The sequence below is a fragment of the Macrobrachium rosenbergii genome, chromosome 20 (assembly GCF_040412425.1).
Source record: "Macrobrachium rosenbergii isolate ZJJX-2024 chromosome 20, ASM4041242v1, whole genome shotgun sequence".
Lineage (NCBI taxonomy): Eukaryota > Metazoa > Arthropoda > Malacostraca > Decapoda > Palaemonidae > Macrobrachium > Macrobrachium rosenbergii.
This window is the reverse complement of record NC_089760.1, coordinates 17,270,434-17,286,230: the sequence shown is the minus strand read 5'-3', so window position 1 is coordinate 17,286,230 and position 15,797 is coordinate 17,270,434. Positions and strand designations below refer to the sequence as shown.

At 34.2% G+C, this 15,797-nt stretch overlaps 1 protein-coding gene across 7 annotated transcripts in view; it reads right to left on the bottom strand.

Annotated features, from left to right (window-relative positions):
- Positions 1-15,797, bottom strand: part of pod1 (coronin pod1) — a 155,879-nt gene that overhangs the window by 37,614 nt on the left and 102,468 nt on the right. For all 7 annotated transcript variants that reach the window (XM_067122029.1, XM_067122024.1, XM_067122023.1 and 4 more), the window contains 2 exons: positions 13,822-13,957; positions 12,976-13,112 (listed from right to left, as the gene is read on the bottom strand). In XM_067122029.1, the coding sequence (XP_066978130.1) occupies positions 12,976-13,112; positions 13,822-13,957 (273 nt within the window). The remainder of the gene's footprint in view (positions 1-12,975; positions 13,113-13,821; positions 13,958-15,797) is intronic.

Genomic DNA, 15,797 nt, shown 5'->3' with positions numbered 1-15,797 from the left:
AAAGTCTTGGTACCATTTCCTTTTATTTTCACGTGAGGACTTATATACAGTATACCTCCAAAAAAGTTACTGCATCTCATGACCTCAGTAAATTTACATAAATATTTTACAACAAATATACTTGGAATTTGTTATTGATTTTATAGTAGTTCTTATCTGCTATGATATTGTGTGAGCTGTAATTATAATTTTAAAAGATAAAATAAAATAAATTACAAAAACGTGTACAGACAGTCCTCGGTTATTGGCGGGGGTTCCGTTCTGGGGGTGTGATGATAACCGAAAATTGCCACTAACCGGAAATCAGCGATTTCTGGCGCTTTTTCTGCGATTTTCAGGGCTTATCGGCGTTAAAAAGCACAATATTCGGTTATTGACGCCTCTGTTAGTTATGTATCAGCGCCAATACCCAATTATCGGCGCCGATAAGTGGAAATCAGCGATTTTCGTCGCCAGACAAGCCCCGTAAAACCAGATCGCCATTAACCGAGCCTGCCCTTAACCGGGGACTGCCTGTAAAACTTGGTAAAATTTATGAGTGTTTTGTAAAAGAGGCCCCACACAGGGTTGTAAATACTGTACAGTACTGTAGTCACTTTCAACTTCCCGTGGAAGGTAAGGAAAATATTTTAGAATTTTTTTCTTACACCATGTGCCCTTGCACATCATCTGCTTTCTGTTGATGTGTTTTTTCTTAAACTGGCCAACCTTAAAGTCTGCCAGGTCTGGGGGGTGTGCATGATATATAATTAGCCCATCCCTTAAGGGTTAATGAGGGATACTAAAAAAATTCTAAGCCCATGTGGAGAGAGTGGTTTGTTTGTGCTAGGGTGTAGGAAAAAGAGGACCATTTGGGATGTTTGCCATAACATCTAGGCACGTAAACCTTGAGTGCTTTTAAACTTAATTAAAACTAAACTAAATGGATACCCATACAATGTATTTCTATGTATTGTATAACTTTGTTTAATCGGTCTATTCTCAAGCACCAGGTAAAGATTATAGGTATGTTAGTTGGTACGCAATTAAAATAATTCATTACTGGAATTACCGTACAAATTTGTATAAAATCAGTACCACTAAGATTTTAAATTGTTTAGCAAACCTCACCATTAGGAAAAAGTACTTTTGTATTCCTTTAAGAAAATGACAAGTGTCACAACAATTTTTCTCAACACCTGCGATGTCACTATTGGCGGAGTACTACTGTACGCGTTAAAAGTAGATTTGCATGAATGCATTTCCTTTAACACTTAAAAAGAACCCCGATATAAAGGACAACTGGAAAATTTCTATATCACAAAATCCATTTGTTTTATTATAAAATACTACAAAGGAAATACTGACCTCTGGTAAACACCAAAGCTTGTAAATCAAGCACAATTGGGAACTACTGTCTTGGCTATATTTCATGAATAAGAAGTGAGGTCAACCCAATTTACCCTTTCAGTAACCTAAAATTATGTAAAAGTTAAAAAAGTCATGGAGTAATGAGTTTCAATAATAAACTTGTCTAATATTAATGCCAATTATTGCTTGTTAGACATGTAAAAACAGCTTAACCTAGTGATCTAATCCTAACTTCTCACCTTGTAAGGGAACTAATGGCTCCCAGTTTTAACAAATAAAAGCCTTTTAAAATTTTAAGGAACTAAAACTTTTCACTGGATCATAAAAATAAGTACAGTATTTGGCTTTAAAGTTATGATTATTGAAAAAATACCCGAAATAACCCCAGTTGAAAAATTTTCAGAGCAAACCTGGGGATATGTGAACTCTGGGACAGACTAGAGTGTAATAAGGTAAATAGCCAATATATGCACTGTTGTTACATCTGCACAAACAGGATGAAGGGAAAACCAAAGTAGTCGCTGTGGACAGGAGATAGAGCCCTCTTGTCCTTAGTCCTTTATAATCTATCTGTGCCAACAAGCACTATTCTGGCTGCGATCAACTATAAGAGAATTCTCTGAGATTGGTTGGTCTGTCTTATTTAGCCCTGCAGCTACACTATCAAAAAAGCAATTAAATGCTGTATAATTAAAAGCTCTCAATAACTAACACCCCTTACTGGATTTTCCTAGAAAAATAGATTGTCTACTATTCGGGAAATATTGTACATATACCATACTAGTTGAGATGGATATAAATGGGTGCTATTTAGCAGTACAATGCAATTGTTTGATACTTAGCAACAAATGAGTCAAAGAGATATACACGAGTCAAAGAGATAGAACTGTCTACTTGAAGCTCTCTATTTCTCATAATTCTTTATGATAGCTTATGTATCCTACATGACTGCTATTTATTTTGTGCATCAGTGATTTTAGTACAGTGATAATGAACTGTGTTTTTTTTTATAACTGTACAATAAAAGATTACTTTCTTTTATGCAACCTAGAAGACTAATATTCATTTGTGCACTTTGCACTTATATAGTTATTTTTGGGTATCATTTGTTACCTCTGTACTATAACCTTTGTGTTGTTTTCTTAAATAGATTCATATCATGTATGAATCAGTAATGTATTCCATGCAAGTATTTGCCAGTATTTGCCATTTTCATTATCTGTTTGATTTGTGCTAAAAGAGAGCAAGTTTGTGGAGCCCCATGACAGAAAAACTTGCACATGAGGCTCAAACTAAAAGCTCTCACCATGAAAGTAGCTAACTCATGCAGTTCCCATCCTGATTAAAAAGGAGGGTTAATATCCAGTGTATATAAACTTGCAAAAAACCTTAGCAGTCTAGTGTATACTGTTTTGGGTGGTAATGAAGCTTGAAAGTCAAGAAAGTTATTTCAGGATAGGCCTCAAACTTTCAACACATATTCATTTACAGATATCCAAGAAACTTACTGCAAGTCTGTCATTTTGAGATTTTACCCCATAACAATATAAACATACATAACCATATAGAAGATTAAAAAATTAACATGTGTCAAGTTTGGTTTCATACAACCTAGCCACTGAGGGGGGGCAAGACAGCCCTACTCAAGTGTCAGTCCCAAACCCAGATAAACAGACTGTTGGAGTCAGGAAGGGCATCTGTCCATAAATCATCTGCAAAAACTAATATGATATAAGCTGTTCAAGGTAAAAATAGCTGGAGGCTTGTTAAAAATAGCATTCCCACCTTAGGATTAAGCTGGGATCTTTTGAACACATCTGACAGAGTAACAGCAAGAAATAGATGGGGATTGCGAAGTTAGAAGATAACAGAAAACTCACTGAATGAATAATACATGTCTTGTATCACAGTAAAAAAGACATCAGCATCCACAAGTGATCAACAATTCTTTGTTGTAATCATATTGTAAAAAGTCTGGGGGCCTCTTTAAGTCACTGTATGCAGGTGACCAAGTATTAAAAGCAGAATTAAAGAAAGAAGTTTGGGATGTTGGAGAGTTGCAAGACTATGATGGAAAAGGAGGATTAAAAATAAAGTAAACAAAACCTAGATACAGGCGACCAGTTATTGTTTAGATGCTGTGGAAGAAGGGTAGGGTAAATATGACTCCCTGCTCAGGATGGCAAAGGCTCAATGCCATACGAGATTTCTGACGTCCAGATGCAGAATGTTTTAGAGAAGCTAAAGACAGTGAGATGGAAATGAAATACATGTTAGAGTGGAAGAGCAGACCTTGGATGAGGGTGAACATTCCTGCAATCTTATACTACATATTAAATAAGAATACAAAATCCTTTTAGTAAACAGAGCAAGCATTTTTTGATGCATGTGCAAAATCTGTGCTTCCACTGCATCAGAAACATGGATAATTAACCCTTAAACGCCTACTGGACGTATCATACGTCGACTAAAATTGTCTGCTGGGTGCCAAGTGGACGCACGTGCACGTCGACTACAAAAAATTTCAACCTTCTGTCAACTTTGACTCGACCGAAATGGTCGAAAAACGCAATTCTAAGCTAAAACTCTTACATTCTAGTAATATTCAATCATGTACCTTCATTTTGCAACAAATTGGAAGTCTCTAGCACAATATTTCGATTTATGGTGAATTTTTGAAAAAAACTTTTTTCTTACACCAGCGCGGTAACTCGGCCGAAAATTTCAGAAATTCTTTCGTCATTTTGTCGTAAGTTTTGCACTGTTCTATATTAGCCGTTACATAAAGTTTTATATATGAAAATGTGCGCAATTTCATGTAAAATACAGCAAAAATACAACCCATGGTTGTAGCTTTTATCAGTTTGGAAATATTTTCATATAAACCACGATAACTGCCAAAATTTCAACCTTCGGTCAAATTTGACTCTACAGAAATGGTCAAAAAAAGCAATTGTAAGCTAAAACTCTTACATTCTAGTAATATTCAATCATTTACCTTCATTTTGCAACCAATTGGAAGTCTCTAGCACAATATTTCGATTTATGGTGAATTTTTGAAAAAACTTTTTTCTTACGTCCGCGCCAGAAATTCTTTCACACGCGTTGTCGTAATGTTTGCACTGTTTTATATTAGTCGTTACATAAAGTTTTATATATGGAAATGTGCGCAATTTCATGTAGAATACAACAGAAAATAACTCATGGTTGTAGCTTTTATCAGTTTTGAAATATTTTCATATAAATCACGATAACTGCCAAAATTTCAACCTTCGGTCAACTTTAACTCGACCGAAATGGTAAAAAACGCAATTATAAGCTAAAACTCTTACATTCTAGTAATATTCAATCATGTACCTTCATTTTGCAACAAACTGGAAGTCTCTAGCACAATATTTCGATTTATGGTGAATTTCTGAAAAAAAAATAATTTTCCTTACGTCTGCGCGTGGTAACTTGGCCGAACATCTCAGAAATTCTTTCGTCACGTTGTCGTAATGTTTGCATCATTTTACATTAGTCGTTATATAAACTTTTATATATGAAAATGTGCGCAATTTCATGTAGAATACAACAGAAAATAGCTCATGGTTGTAGCTTTTATCAGTTTTGAAATATTTTCACATAAATCACGATAACTGCCAAAATTTCAACCTTCAGTCAACTTTAACTCGACCGAAATGGTCAAAAAACGCAATTGTAAGCTAAAACTCTTACATTCTAGTAATATTCAATCATTTACCTTCATTTTGCAATAACTTGGAAGTCTCTAGCACAATATTTTGATTTATGGTGAATTTTTGAAAAAAACATTTTCCTTACGTCTGCGCGGTAACTCTGCCGAACATCTCAGAAATTCTTTCGTCACGTTGTCGTAATATTTGCACCGTTTTATATTAGTCGTTACATAAAATTTTATATATGAAAATGTGCGCAATTTCATGTACAATACAACAGAAAATAACTCATGGTTGTAGCTTTTATTAATTTTGAAATATTTTCATATAAATCACGATAAATAGAAAAAATTTGACTTTTGGTCAACTTTAACTCGATCGAAATGGTCGAAAACTGCAATTGTAAGCTAAAACACTTACAGTCTAGTAATATTCAATCAATTAATTTTTCAACAAACGGGAATAGCACAATATTTCGATTTATGGTGAATTTTTTGAAAAAACATTTTTTTACGTCCACGCGTTACTTAATTCATGCATCATTTTGTGATAATATTTTCTCTGTGTTGCTTTGATCGTTTTACAATTTGTTATATACCAAAATCATTGCAATTTAGTGTACAATACAAAGAAAAACAAAATAACCCATTAGCTTTTAACCGTTTTGCTCACAGCGCGATTTGTATAAAATTATATATGAAAAATTTTTTTGCGCTTGTCATATATTTCAATATTTATATATGATGATATTTTTTTATTTCTGATGGTTGCATACTAAACTTCAGGCAATGACAAAAAAAGGAGCCAAAATGAACTCTTAATCTTAAAAACTAAGCATGCTGTGATTTTTTGAAAAACTTTTTCCGCTTCGGCGCTTAACTCACCAACGCTTGGCATACGGGAGACGTTTTTGTAAACAGAGGCTCGGCGTTTAAGGGTTAAGAGGAAATAAGAGATTAAAGAAGTGTAGTTTTGAAATTTTAAAATTCATGGGTAGTGCTTTTCGCAATGTTTCTGGAGAGAAAGTAGCTAAGATGTAGTTAGAGCCCCCAAAGCTAAAAGTTTTTACATCAGTCTTAGCAGAAAACAAATTAAACCAACAAGTGCACTGTATCTGATGTAAACTATGTAAGTAAAGACTGTAAAATCCAAAGCATGGATGGAGAACTGTATTTGGATGTACGTCTATAACAACAAAATTAATCTTTAGACAAAAGTGACCACCAAATTCAAAATTTCCTCTTCCCCTAGCACACCATGCAGACTGGAGAGTAAATTATATTAGGTCAGAGATGAGGTGGGTAGTGATAAGGGACAAAATGGACGAAAACTCTACTGCAATGTACATGATCTATCTAAACAATGTCAGATATGTGTTAAATTATCATCGTCACTAACATCACTGATGTTTAGGCATCAGGTTTTCCCACTGGCAGGTTAGATATTTAATAAGTATTCCCCACTCTCCTCTGTCCTCTCCATCTGAATATCCACCTGGTCCAGTTTCATCACATACCCAACTACAGTATATCAGTCTAATCTCTGAGGTGTATTTTACTGATAAAATGCAGCTATATGACAAAAGTAAAGAAGTCATAATGAGCCTATCACAAGGGCACGTACAGCCTATTTCCTAACGTGAAAAGATGACCTACCTTCCAAAAACATGTTTAGGGTATCACAACCAATATGGTAACTGCAGCATGAATAAAAGATAATGGAAAGATATAAATAAAATGCAACTGACAGCTATGGGGCTGTAAGCTAAAGGAATACCAGTCATAAAGGGAGTTCTTGCAAACTAATGGGGAGGTAAAACAAAGGGGTTCAGAATCACAGATATGTGAATAGAGCTAATTAGTTAAAAGGATAAACTTTTTAACCTGCCAATGAGCTAAAGAATTCAACTCTTACAGGGCTGGTCACATTTGAATTTAGCAAGCGCCATGAAAAGAACGAGGGTAGGTAAGAACAAAGGTCAGTATAGCAACATAATCAGCCAGTAGTGCCTGTTACCAAACTCTACAGTGCTTGAAAAGTCTAGCTGTAAGGGGTCTGAGTTATCTTGAACAAAGGTATGATACATCAACTAATAAGGCTCCAAAATTTACCTGTTTAATTTGCATTCCTTTTACGGGTGAAAAAGTGCCAAAATTACCAGTGCAATATGTTTATGTACAGCTTATGATTTATTCTAAGGTTTTTGTTTTCTTCAGGCTAAGGTATCCAGTAAAACAGTACTGTACAGTACTTGTATGGCTGACAGCTCATAGCAAACTAGTTTTTAGTGGTGAAATATTTGAAAGTTTGCAAAATAATAATGTATCACTGGATGCAGTATTATCCTGAAGTAAGTGCAAGTACAGTTCTGTACATGTTCACAATCCCTTATCTGAAACCCTCAGGGTAAGCTGTTTCAGTTTTTGGATTTTTTCAATTTTGGAACTAAAGGTTGCTCCTAAATACACAAACATATTTCATTTCCAACAATAACATTCTGTAAAACTAAAAAATATACTGTACAGCATAAAAAAGAACCATAATTTGTATATACAGGCAGTCCCCATTTAATGGTGGGATTCCATTCCCTGCTGAGCACAGATAACCGAAAATCACTGTTAACTGGAGCTCACAATAATCATGGTAATAAATGGCATTTACGACGCTGTAAGCACTGATACCGATGCCAATAAACCGCTTACTGGTGCCAAAATTTGCTTACCGACACCGATAAACCACTTACTTCATCCATCATGCAATGGAGTAGAGGTGTTAAGAAAATATGCCACTAAATTTAAGCAGCACGTTATAGCAGTGGCTAAAGAAAAGAATAATGAACAGACTGCAAAATGTTTTGGAGGCAAAATAAATGACTGGAACTGGCAAAATCACAAATGTATTACATTTAATTTACTGCATTTATAAATAATGAAGTACAGTCAAACCTCTTAAAACCGACATTCTGTGGTCCGGGAACTCCCGTGGTTCAGCTCGATTTTGAATCAGCCACCGTTAGTTCGTTGAGCAGCCACGAGGGTGGCGCCAGGTATTATCTACTACTTCCTGACAGCAAAAATTTGCCATATATCTTTTGTTTTTGTGAAAATAATAGTTACTAATGAAAATGTGTTTTTGTGGAAATAATAGTTACTAATGAAAATGTGTTAAGTCAAATACTATGTTTTCAATATTAACTTTAAATGAATAAATATATTTTTTCAAAGATTCCACTTAAGAAGTCTCTACCAGTACCAAATCAAAACTTTTAATCGAAATGAGACATTTGGCAATGCAAGAATTCCTTACTCTTAAGAGTGCTTGAAAGACTTATAGGTGATAGGGTTTTGATCATTTCATTTATATAACTGCATATTTACCCATTCGATATGCCTCTCATGAGATCAGATGATGCTAGAGGTAAGAAGCACAAGCGTAAATCTTGATCAATGTTAGAAAATGTTTCTCCCATTAGCAAATGTTGTGTTCATTTTCCTCAATAGATGGCGGTGTGCTTTGTTTACGTTTTGATGGCAGTGTCAAAATGCACTATGTGATCGCCGAAATTCATTCTTTATTTTTGTTATTTCATTAACCTCTACAATAAAAATAAATGACGAAGAAATTAATAGCAATAGTTACGAGGATAGTAAATTTAGGAGATGAAAGCCACCAATAATATTCTGCAGATTCTGAGAAATGTTGAGTAGTTGAGTTATGGTTAGCTTAACTCGGGAATGTAGGCTAAATGTATTAAGTAAAGCACACTATTTAAAGAAAATTATACATTATGAAGTTATAAAATGATAAAGAGAAAATATATGGGTAATAAAATGATAAAAAGTGGTGTCAGAACTTAGCCAATTACTGTAACTGGCTAAGTTGGCAACTAAGCTATTTGTATGTGAAATAACCTTGCAAGACTATATTTACATAGGGCTTCATTTTTTTGGGATGTACTCTACATTCCAGGATTTCCTGTGTTCCAGAAGTGGCCTGGTCCCAAGGTTCCCAGATTTAAGAGGTTGGACTGCAGCTTTGATAATTTACGAAATGACATCTCTCTGAATTAAGTTTCATTCAGCAGCTGATGATTTTAAGAATGTAAAGAGAACCAGAATGCAAATGGTGCATGATTGCTCTGTTCATATTTTGTAATACAATATGACAGTAATACATACAATATGATTGGATACAGTAATACAAGTTTTATCAAAATTATTCTTGATACTGTACAGCTATTACTATATTCGACTTCTGCAAAATTGATATCTGTTGGTGTAAAAACCTTACTGGGGCCTAGTTTCATCAGCCATATTACCTACGATGATGCTCCAATCTCTACTAAAAAATTCCAGTTTTTAGAATTCCGGATGAAGGATTGTAAACCTGTACAGACATAGACAACCGAATCAAGAAACAACCAATTAACTAATTGCCGACGTCATTTACCATAACTATCAAGTTGTCAGATTGTTAAAACTTGCCGATTTTCAATAATGGCTTCCATAAGTAAAAATAAAATACATTTTTATTCATCCTTCTCACAACAGATATCTTGAGTAAGAATACCAGCACTGTATATTAAAGCTGCAGGTTATAACCGTGGCTGAACAAACCTAAGAACACGCTGGTTGCAAAACATTTTGGAATAGGCAAAAGCGATGTCTGGAGCTGGCAAAATCACACTTACTGCTCTTACAATCAAGTAATGTGCATGCTCTAAACCCAAATTTGTTAATTTACAAGAAAAATATCTGAAATATGTTTCTTCTAGCAATGAAAATGTCAGTAGAACTCAATCAGCAGAGCATTTGAGAATGTAAACAATATCAATTGCACATGGCATATGATCACGTTTATATTCTGCATAGAATAACAATATGATGACAATATATGTAATATACTGTAACTGGATACAGCGAGCAAAAGAAATTTTATATCATTCATTGTTATTATAATTATATTTGTACTGCTTGACCTTTGGAAATTATTACTTTTCTCCAAAAAAATTTTTAGATTTTTAGAATTATGGGTAAGAGATCGTAAACCTGTATTTAATGTGTATTGGATCAGACAAAATTTCTGACAAACATTTGTGTCTATTGTATGGAGGGGCTGCTGATAACAACAAAAAGTGCATTTTGTTTGCTAATTTGAGTGAAATACAGGTATTTAATCCAAAGTGGTCCAAAAATATTGTTGACATAGGCAGATGGAGTTCAGGTGATGACAACTATTTGGAATGTGACCCTACACTGCACGTTAAATGCAGCTGGATTTACAATCTTCGTCTATAAGACTGGTCATAACGGAACACAACCAAATCATATACCCAGGGGTGACTGGCTACCTCACTTTTAATTACATAGTGTATTCTGTAATGGTGTTTTGAACTATTGGTGGTTTGTGTTATGCCAAGGAACATAATTTCTAGTGAATGTCTCAGATCCACTATGTTAACTCCAGTGATCTTTTGTTATATTTTTTTTTTTTTTTTTACAAATTTTGGAAACCTTATTACTTGACTATAGGTCTTCAGTCTAAAAACATTTTCGTTAAATATGATCTGGTTTAAAAACATTTTCGTTAAATATGATCTGGTTTATAACCAAACATCAGACAAAATTTATTGGGACAAGCAACTGCCTTTGGGATACCTAATGAAAAAAAAAAAAAAGAATCATATTATGAACTTTAAAATACAATTGTATTACTGAAATTTGGATAAAAATTTTAACATATACTGTAGTACTGAAGTGCTAACTTAAATAATCAAAACATATTTACTTGACAGGTCTAGAGTAATTTTTTGGTCACAAAGGTAATGTGTTTTAACCTAAAAAATCATAATCATTGTTTTTATATTAGCTTTTCCCTCCAAGCAATTTCAGTAGATGTGAAATCAGTTCTTTCCATACTTCTCTGTCTTGTGCTTTATTTGCCTGAACTCCCGTCACGTCTAGGTGTTCATCTAACTCCTGTTGCCATGATCTCCTGGATCTTCCTACAGGTCTTCATTTTGCTACCTCCACATCTATTCTCTTCTGACCAACTATCCTCATTCCCTCTAATCACAATCTTAAGAGATCTGTCTTTTTTCCTGCCTCTTGATACCATATCTCTCCCTCAATTCCCCATTCATAATGCAGTATGAACTTCCTATCATACTCTGGTCATGATTCTTAGCTTTCATGAGTCGAACCTCAAAAGCTCTTCCATTTCACATGTCAACGCCAAATTTCTGCTTCACAGAGTAGGGCCGACCTTATGTAACCATGTAACCATCAGAGTCTTTGTTCCTTCCACTAATGATACACTTTTATTAATCATAGTCTAGCTATCTGCATTTCAACCACGCTGAAGCTACTACCTTTCTTACTGGTCTGTTAACTCCAGCTTCACAGTCCATAGCATCCCCAAGACATCAGAAATTAAACACTATACTGAGTTCACCTCCCCCCACCTTTCCCATGGACACCATATAGCCACTTTACTAACTGTATTCTTCCTATGCTTCCTTTCCAGTCACCATGAGTTTTGTTTACTTTTTAAGTCCTCTGGTCCCCATTCCACTCTTCTACCCATTAAACATTTCCTCAGTTTTTGCTGAGCAAAAGGTCATCTCCATAAACCAGCCTCCAGGGACCCCTTTTGATACTCCATTTGGTGCTGTGATATCCAGCTATGGGCTAAGCATTATTAAAAGTTGATGGACCACTTATCTCAAATTCTTCTGATACACCTTCCATTGACTACCCTCAAGATCTAGCATGTTTATATAGGAACATTAAAAAATTAGTGTCTTTCTTAAACACTAGCCTTTTCAAGATCTACAGATATGTGGTATTACCTCTTCTTGCAATGGTATGTTTCCTGTAGCTGCCTCATTATAAAAACTGCTTCTGTTGTTGATCTCTTTGGTATGAAGCCAAAGTGACAATTATGTTTTCATAGTTTTTCTGTCCTCATCTAAGGCTTTTCCAATTTTTTTCACAGCATGTTCAAATAGCTTTGAACATCCCCTTTTCCTTTGTATATTCTTACTGTAAGGTTATTTTTCCACTTTCCTGGTACCATCTCTTCCTTTATCAAGTTTTCATATGTGCATTCTATTATTAATGGATGACCAGCTCTCCTCCTGATTTTTTTTCAGTCAATTGTTATTCCAGATGGTCATGGGGCTTTTATATTTTTCATCTTCCTGGGACTTGTCAATTGTTATATTATTCTCTACTGTACTGGTCTTTCTATTATGCCAACTTACTCCATTTCATATCAATTTTCTTTATTTAAAAAGTTTTGAAAATAATGTCTTCAGTGTTCCAATATTGTATCTGTATTTTCAACTTTAATTTAACATCTCTATTTTAATTTTTTAAATGTTTAATTTAATATCTGCATTTCCATCTTTTAAATGTTTTGCTCCTTTTACAATAAATACAAAAGCACATTACAATTAAGAAAAAAAATAACGCATCAGTGCCATTTACCATTACGCTGAAAAGGTGCTATTCTCTACCTCACAGATTAAAGCAATACAGTATACAGTACTACAAAGAATATACTGGTAACAAGTAACCTCATTTTGTTTTGAATTAACTACTCACAAAAACAGAAAAACAATTGAGGAACAGCACATCTAAAAAATATGATACGAACAAAGGGAAAGAAAAGAACTGACCAAGATCTTCAGGAATGATTACATATGTTAATTTACTTTTGCTTCTTTCATGTTTAATGTGCTCAACAGCAATATTACTGACATAAACTGCTATGTACATCACAACAAAAACTTGGGTTATAATATGCAAGGTGAACACAGGTGTCAAGTTAAGCATGCAGACACAAAGAAACACCATCTGTGTGAGACTTATGAACATTCAATACTCGCTTCTCAATTGTCAGCTCCTTTGTACATATAAAATTATGAAAACATTCTCAACCAAACCTTGTGCTGAGTTTGTCGAACTTCTGTAGGCACCATTCCCTTCAAAAACGGAGGGGTTTCATGACGTATATGTGTGTGGGGTCCACCACTATTTGACTGAGATGAAACAGGAGACTGCTGCTCACGACTTTCAGATACTGTAATGGTTTTGTTTATCAGCATAAGGAAAAGCCAAAATTGGAAATCACTTAACTTGAAATGCACCAACTTTTATCATGAATTTCATCCCTAGTACAAGAAAAACTTTCTAAAAAATTTCAGAAGACAGCATTTCAACTGAAAAGACAGCATTTTGCTTACATAATTCCATTACTGTATCTTTACAAGCTCATAATGGTACATGCTGCAACTTTTGTCATTCTTGAAATACTACAGTATATATAACACAAACTAATGTACAAGTAAAAAACAATATTCCACATTTAAACATCATTTAACAACTAATAACAAATACACAATCACTTAAACTTTCAAGACTTATTTACTGATTAGCTGTATTATTATGACGGTATGATGCCATCACACTAATGATCAAGTGGAAAGTACAGTTTTGTTTTAGAAAGAAACTACACGGGATAAGTGTCAGCTATAGGATAACTTGAAGTGTAGGCTACAATACATACATGGTCTTAGTTACTTATTGTATAGCCAGACCCTTGAAACTCAGGGCTTCAGTATTCTGAAGGGTAAAAGTCAATGATTAGTTGTCTTGTATTTAGTACAAAAACATACTTTCCAATCTCAAGGCAATTAGCAATGACAGACAACCCTTTCAACCTAGTCAACTTATTAAAATGTTTCATGGTAAATAACTAAATACAGTACACTGTAGTGATAAATACTTACAGCTCACCATATCAGAAGGTTTCAAAGATAAAGTACGAGGGGGACGGTTGGTATCTCCCAGCCATTCAGCTGCTGTCATGACTGGCTCCCAACTTACAAATGTTGGGGGGAATAAGTCATCCTGGAATAGCTCAGTCTGAAAATAAACAACATGGTCTGCTGTGCTTTTGATTAACGAAATAATACATTTCATTAATACCTAAAGCAATTGACATTAGCATTATATATGAATGCAAAATTATCTTTGTCATAATAAAAGGAGTGGTTCCAAATATCTTGATTTTTATTCATATACTCATTCCCCATTTACATCTCGCCCTAACAACACCCACACATTTGCTTCTTTATAGATTTTCTCCAAGCATGAGTTCACCATACACTCTCAGGAAGGTCAATTCCCAAAATGCCTTTGTTGAAATTCCCAAAGCTAATTTTTGTATGGAGAAGTCTTCCCTTAGCCCTTCTTCAAATGGTTCAGTGCACTGTCTAAAGAATCCTTGCACCAGCTGAGGCATCTGACTTCCTTAAAATCATTGTTAATCATTAAGGGAGGCCACAACTCCCATTTCATGTCCAACAGGAAGTAAATGCATGACATACTGGTTTGCAAATCCAGTATTGTCTAGTTTAACTTGGCCAAGTATTGAGATCTTCCCAAAAGGATCTCCCTTCATTGAAATACATCAGTGGATGACCAAATATAATTCACTTAAAGTGGATTCTTCTTGTCCACTTCTGAGCTGAATCATCATCATCAACAAAAAAACTACTCTTAAAAGCCCCCAAGTTTAATGCACTTACCTACTGCAAATCATTCCACAAATAATCTCTGACAGGGTGAATAAGAATAAATACTGTACCACCACTGTTACCAGAATTTATCACCCCTCCACATACCCAAATCTATCCCTGGAACAGTTCTTAATATCAAATTACAATTATCTGTCTCCATCATAAAATCCATTTTTTTCTGTATATCTAGTAAAACATAGTTATGTGAATTAGAGAAAATGCGTCTTTTTCACTAGTGATTATTTCCCGACATCTCAGGATCCCATCAATTTTTTTTTTCCTTGAAAATTCCTGGGATTTTATTTCACTTCCTGGGAAATCCTGGCCTTTTTTCATCTTTTATTATGAAAATATACATTCTTCATTATAATTTATAGTTGAAATTCATATGTAATTTACAATACAGTACTGTACATATGTGGTAAATAAAATATATACAGGCCTAAAACAATACGATCAATTGTTTTTAACATCTGAAAATTTATATTCCATTCATTGTCCCATTAAACATGATTTTTACATAAATAGACAATTATGTACAATTCTTCTTTTACATTACCGCAGGTAAATTTTAACAAGACTGGTCAAGAAATATTTTCTTTTACATAATACCTAAAAAGACAATTTTTTTATTTTTTATTAGAAAAATAATCTTTACAAATACTGTATTCACAAATACAAATCAAGTTTACTTAGTACCAATAACATTTAGTTATATTTTCGTATCTGAAGTTTTATACACAAGTACCTTATGTACTTTTTTATATATACAATAACTCATAACTTGATAGTTAATAGTTTTTACATTCATCTTTGTATGAACTTAAAATTATAAACTTATTTCTTATTATTCTTACTTTTATTAGCCTTATCACATCCTTTTTATTCTCTATTCCTGTTTTGTAAGCAATCCAATTTCCGCAGATAAAACAAGTTTTGACGTAGGAAAAATCTATTTTTGTTAGTTGCTATCAAGTCCTCAAGGAGTTACCCTTCCATGGTCTACCAGAGCTCCATGGTGACCAGACTAATATCAAAGAATTCTCTTTTAACTGGTCTTGTAGCCAGGTACTGTGTTGTAATGATAAACACTATAACACGTGATGGAGTATAATGGACTCAAAGGTAAGGGGCATTTCCCCGTATCTTCATTGAAGCTGAACCCAGTTTTCCAACGTCAAAAC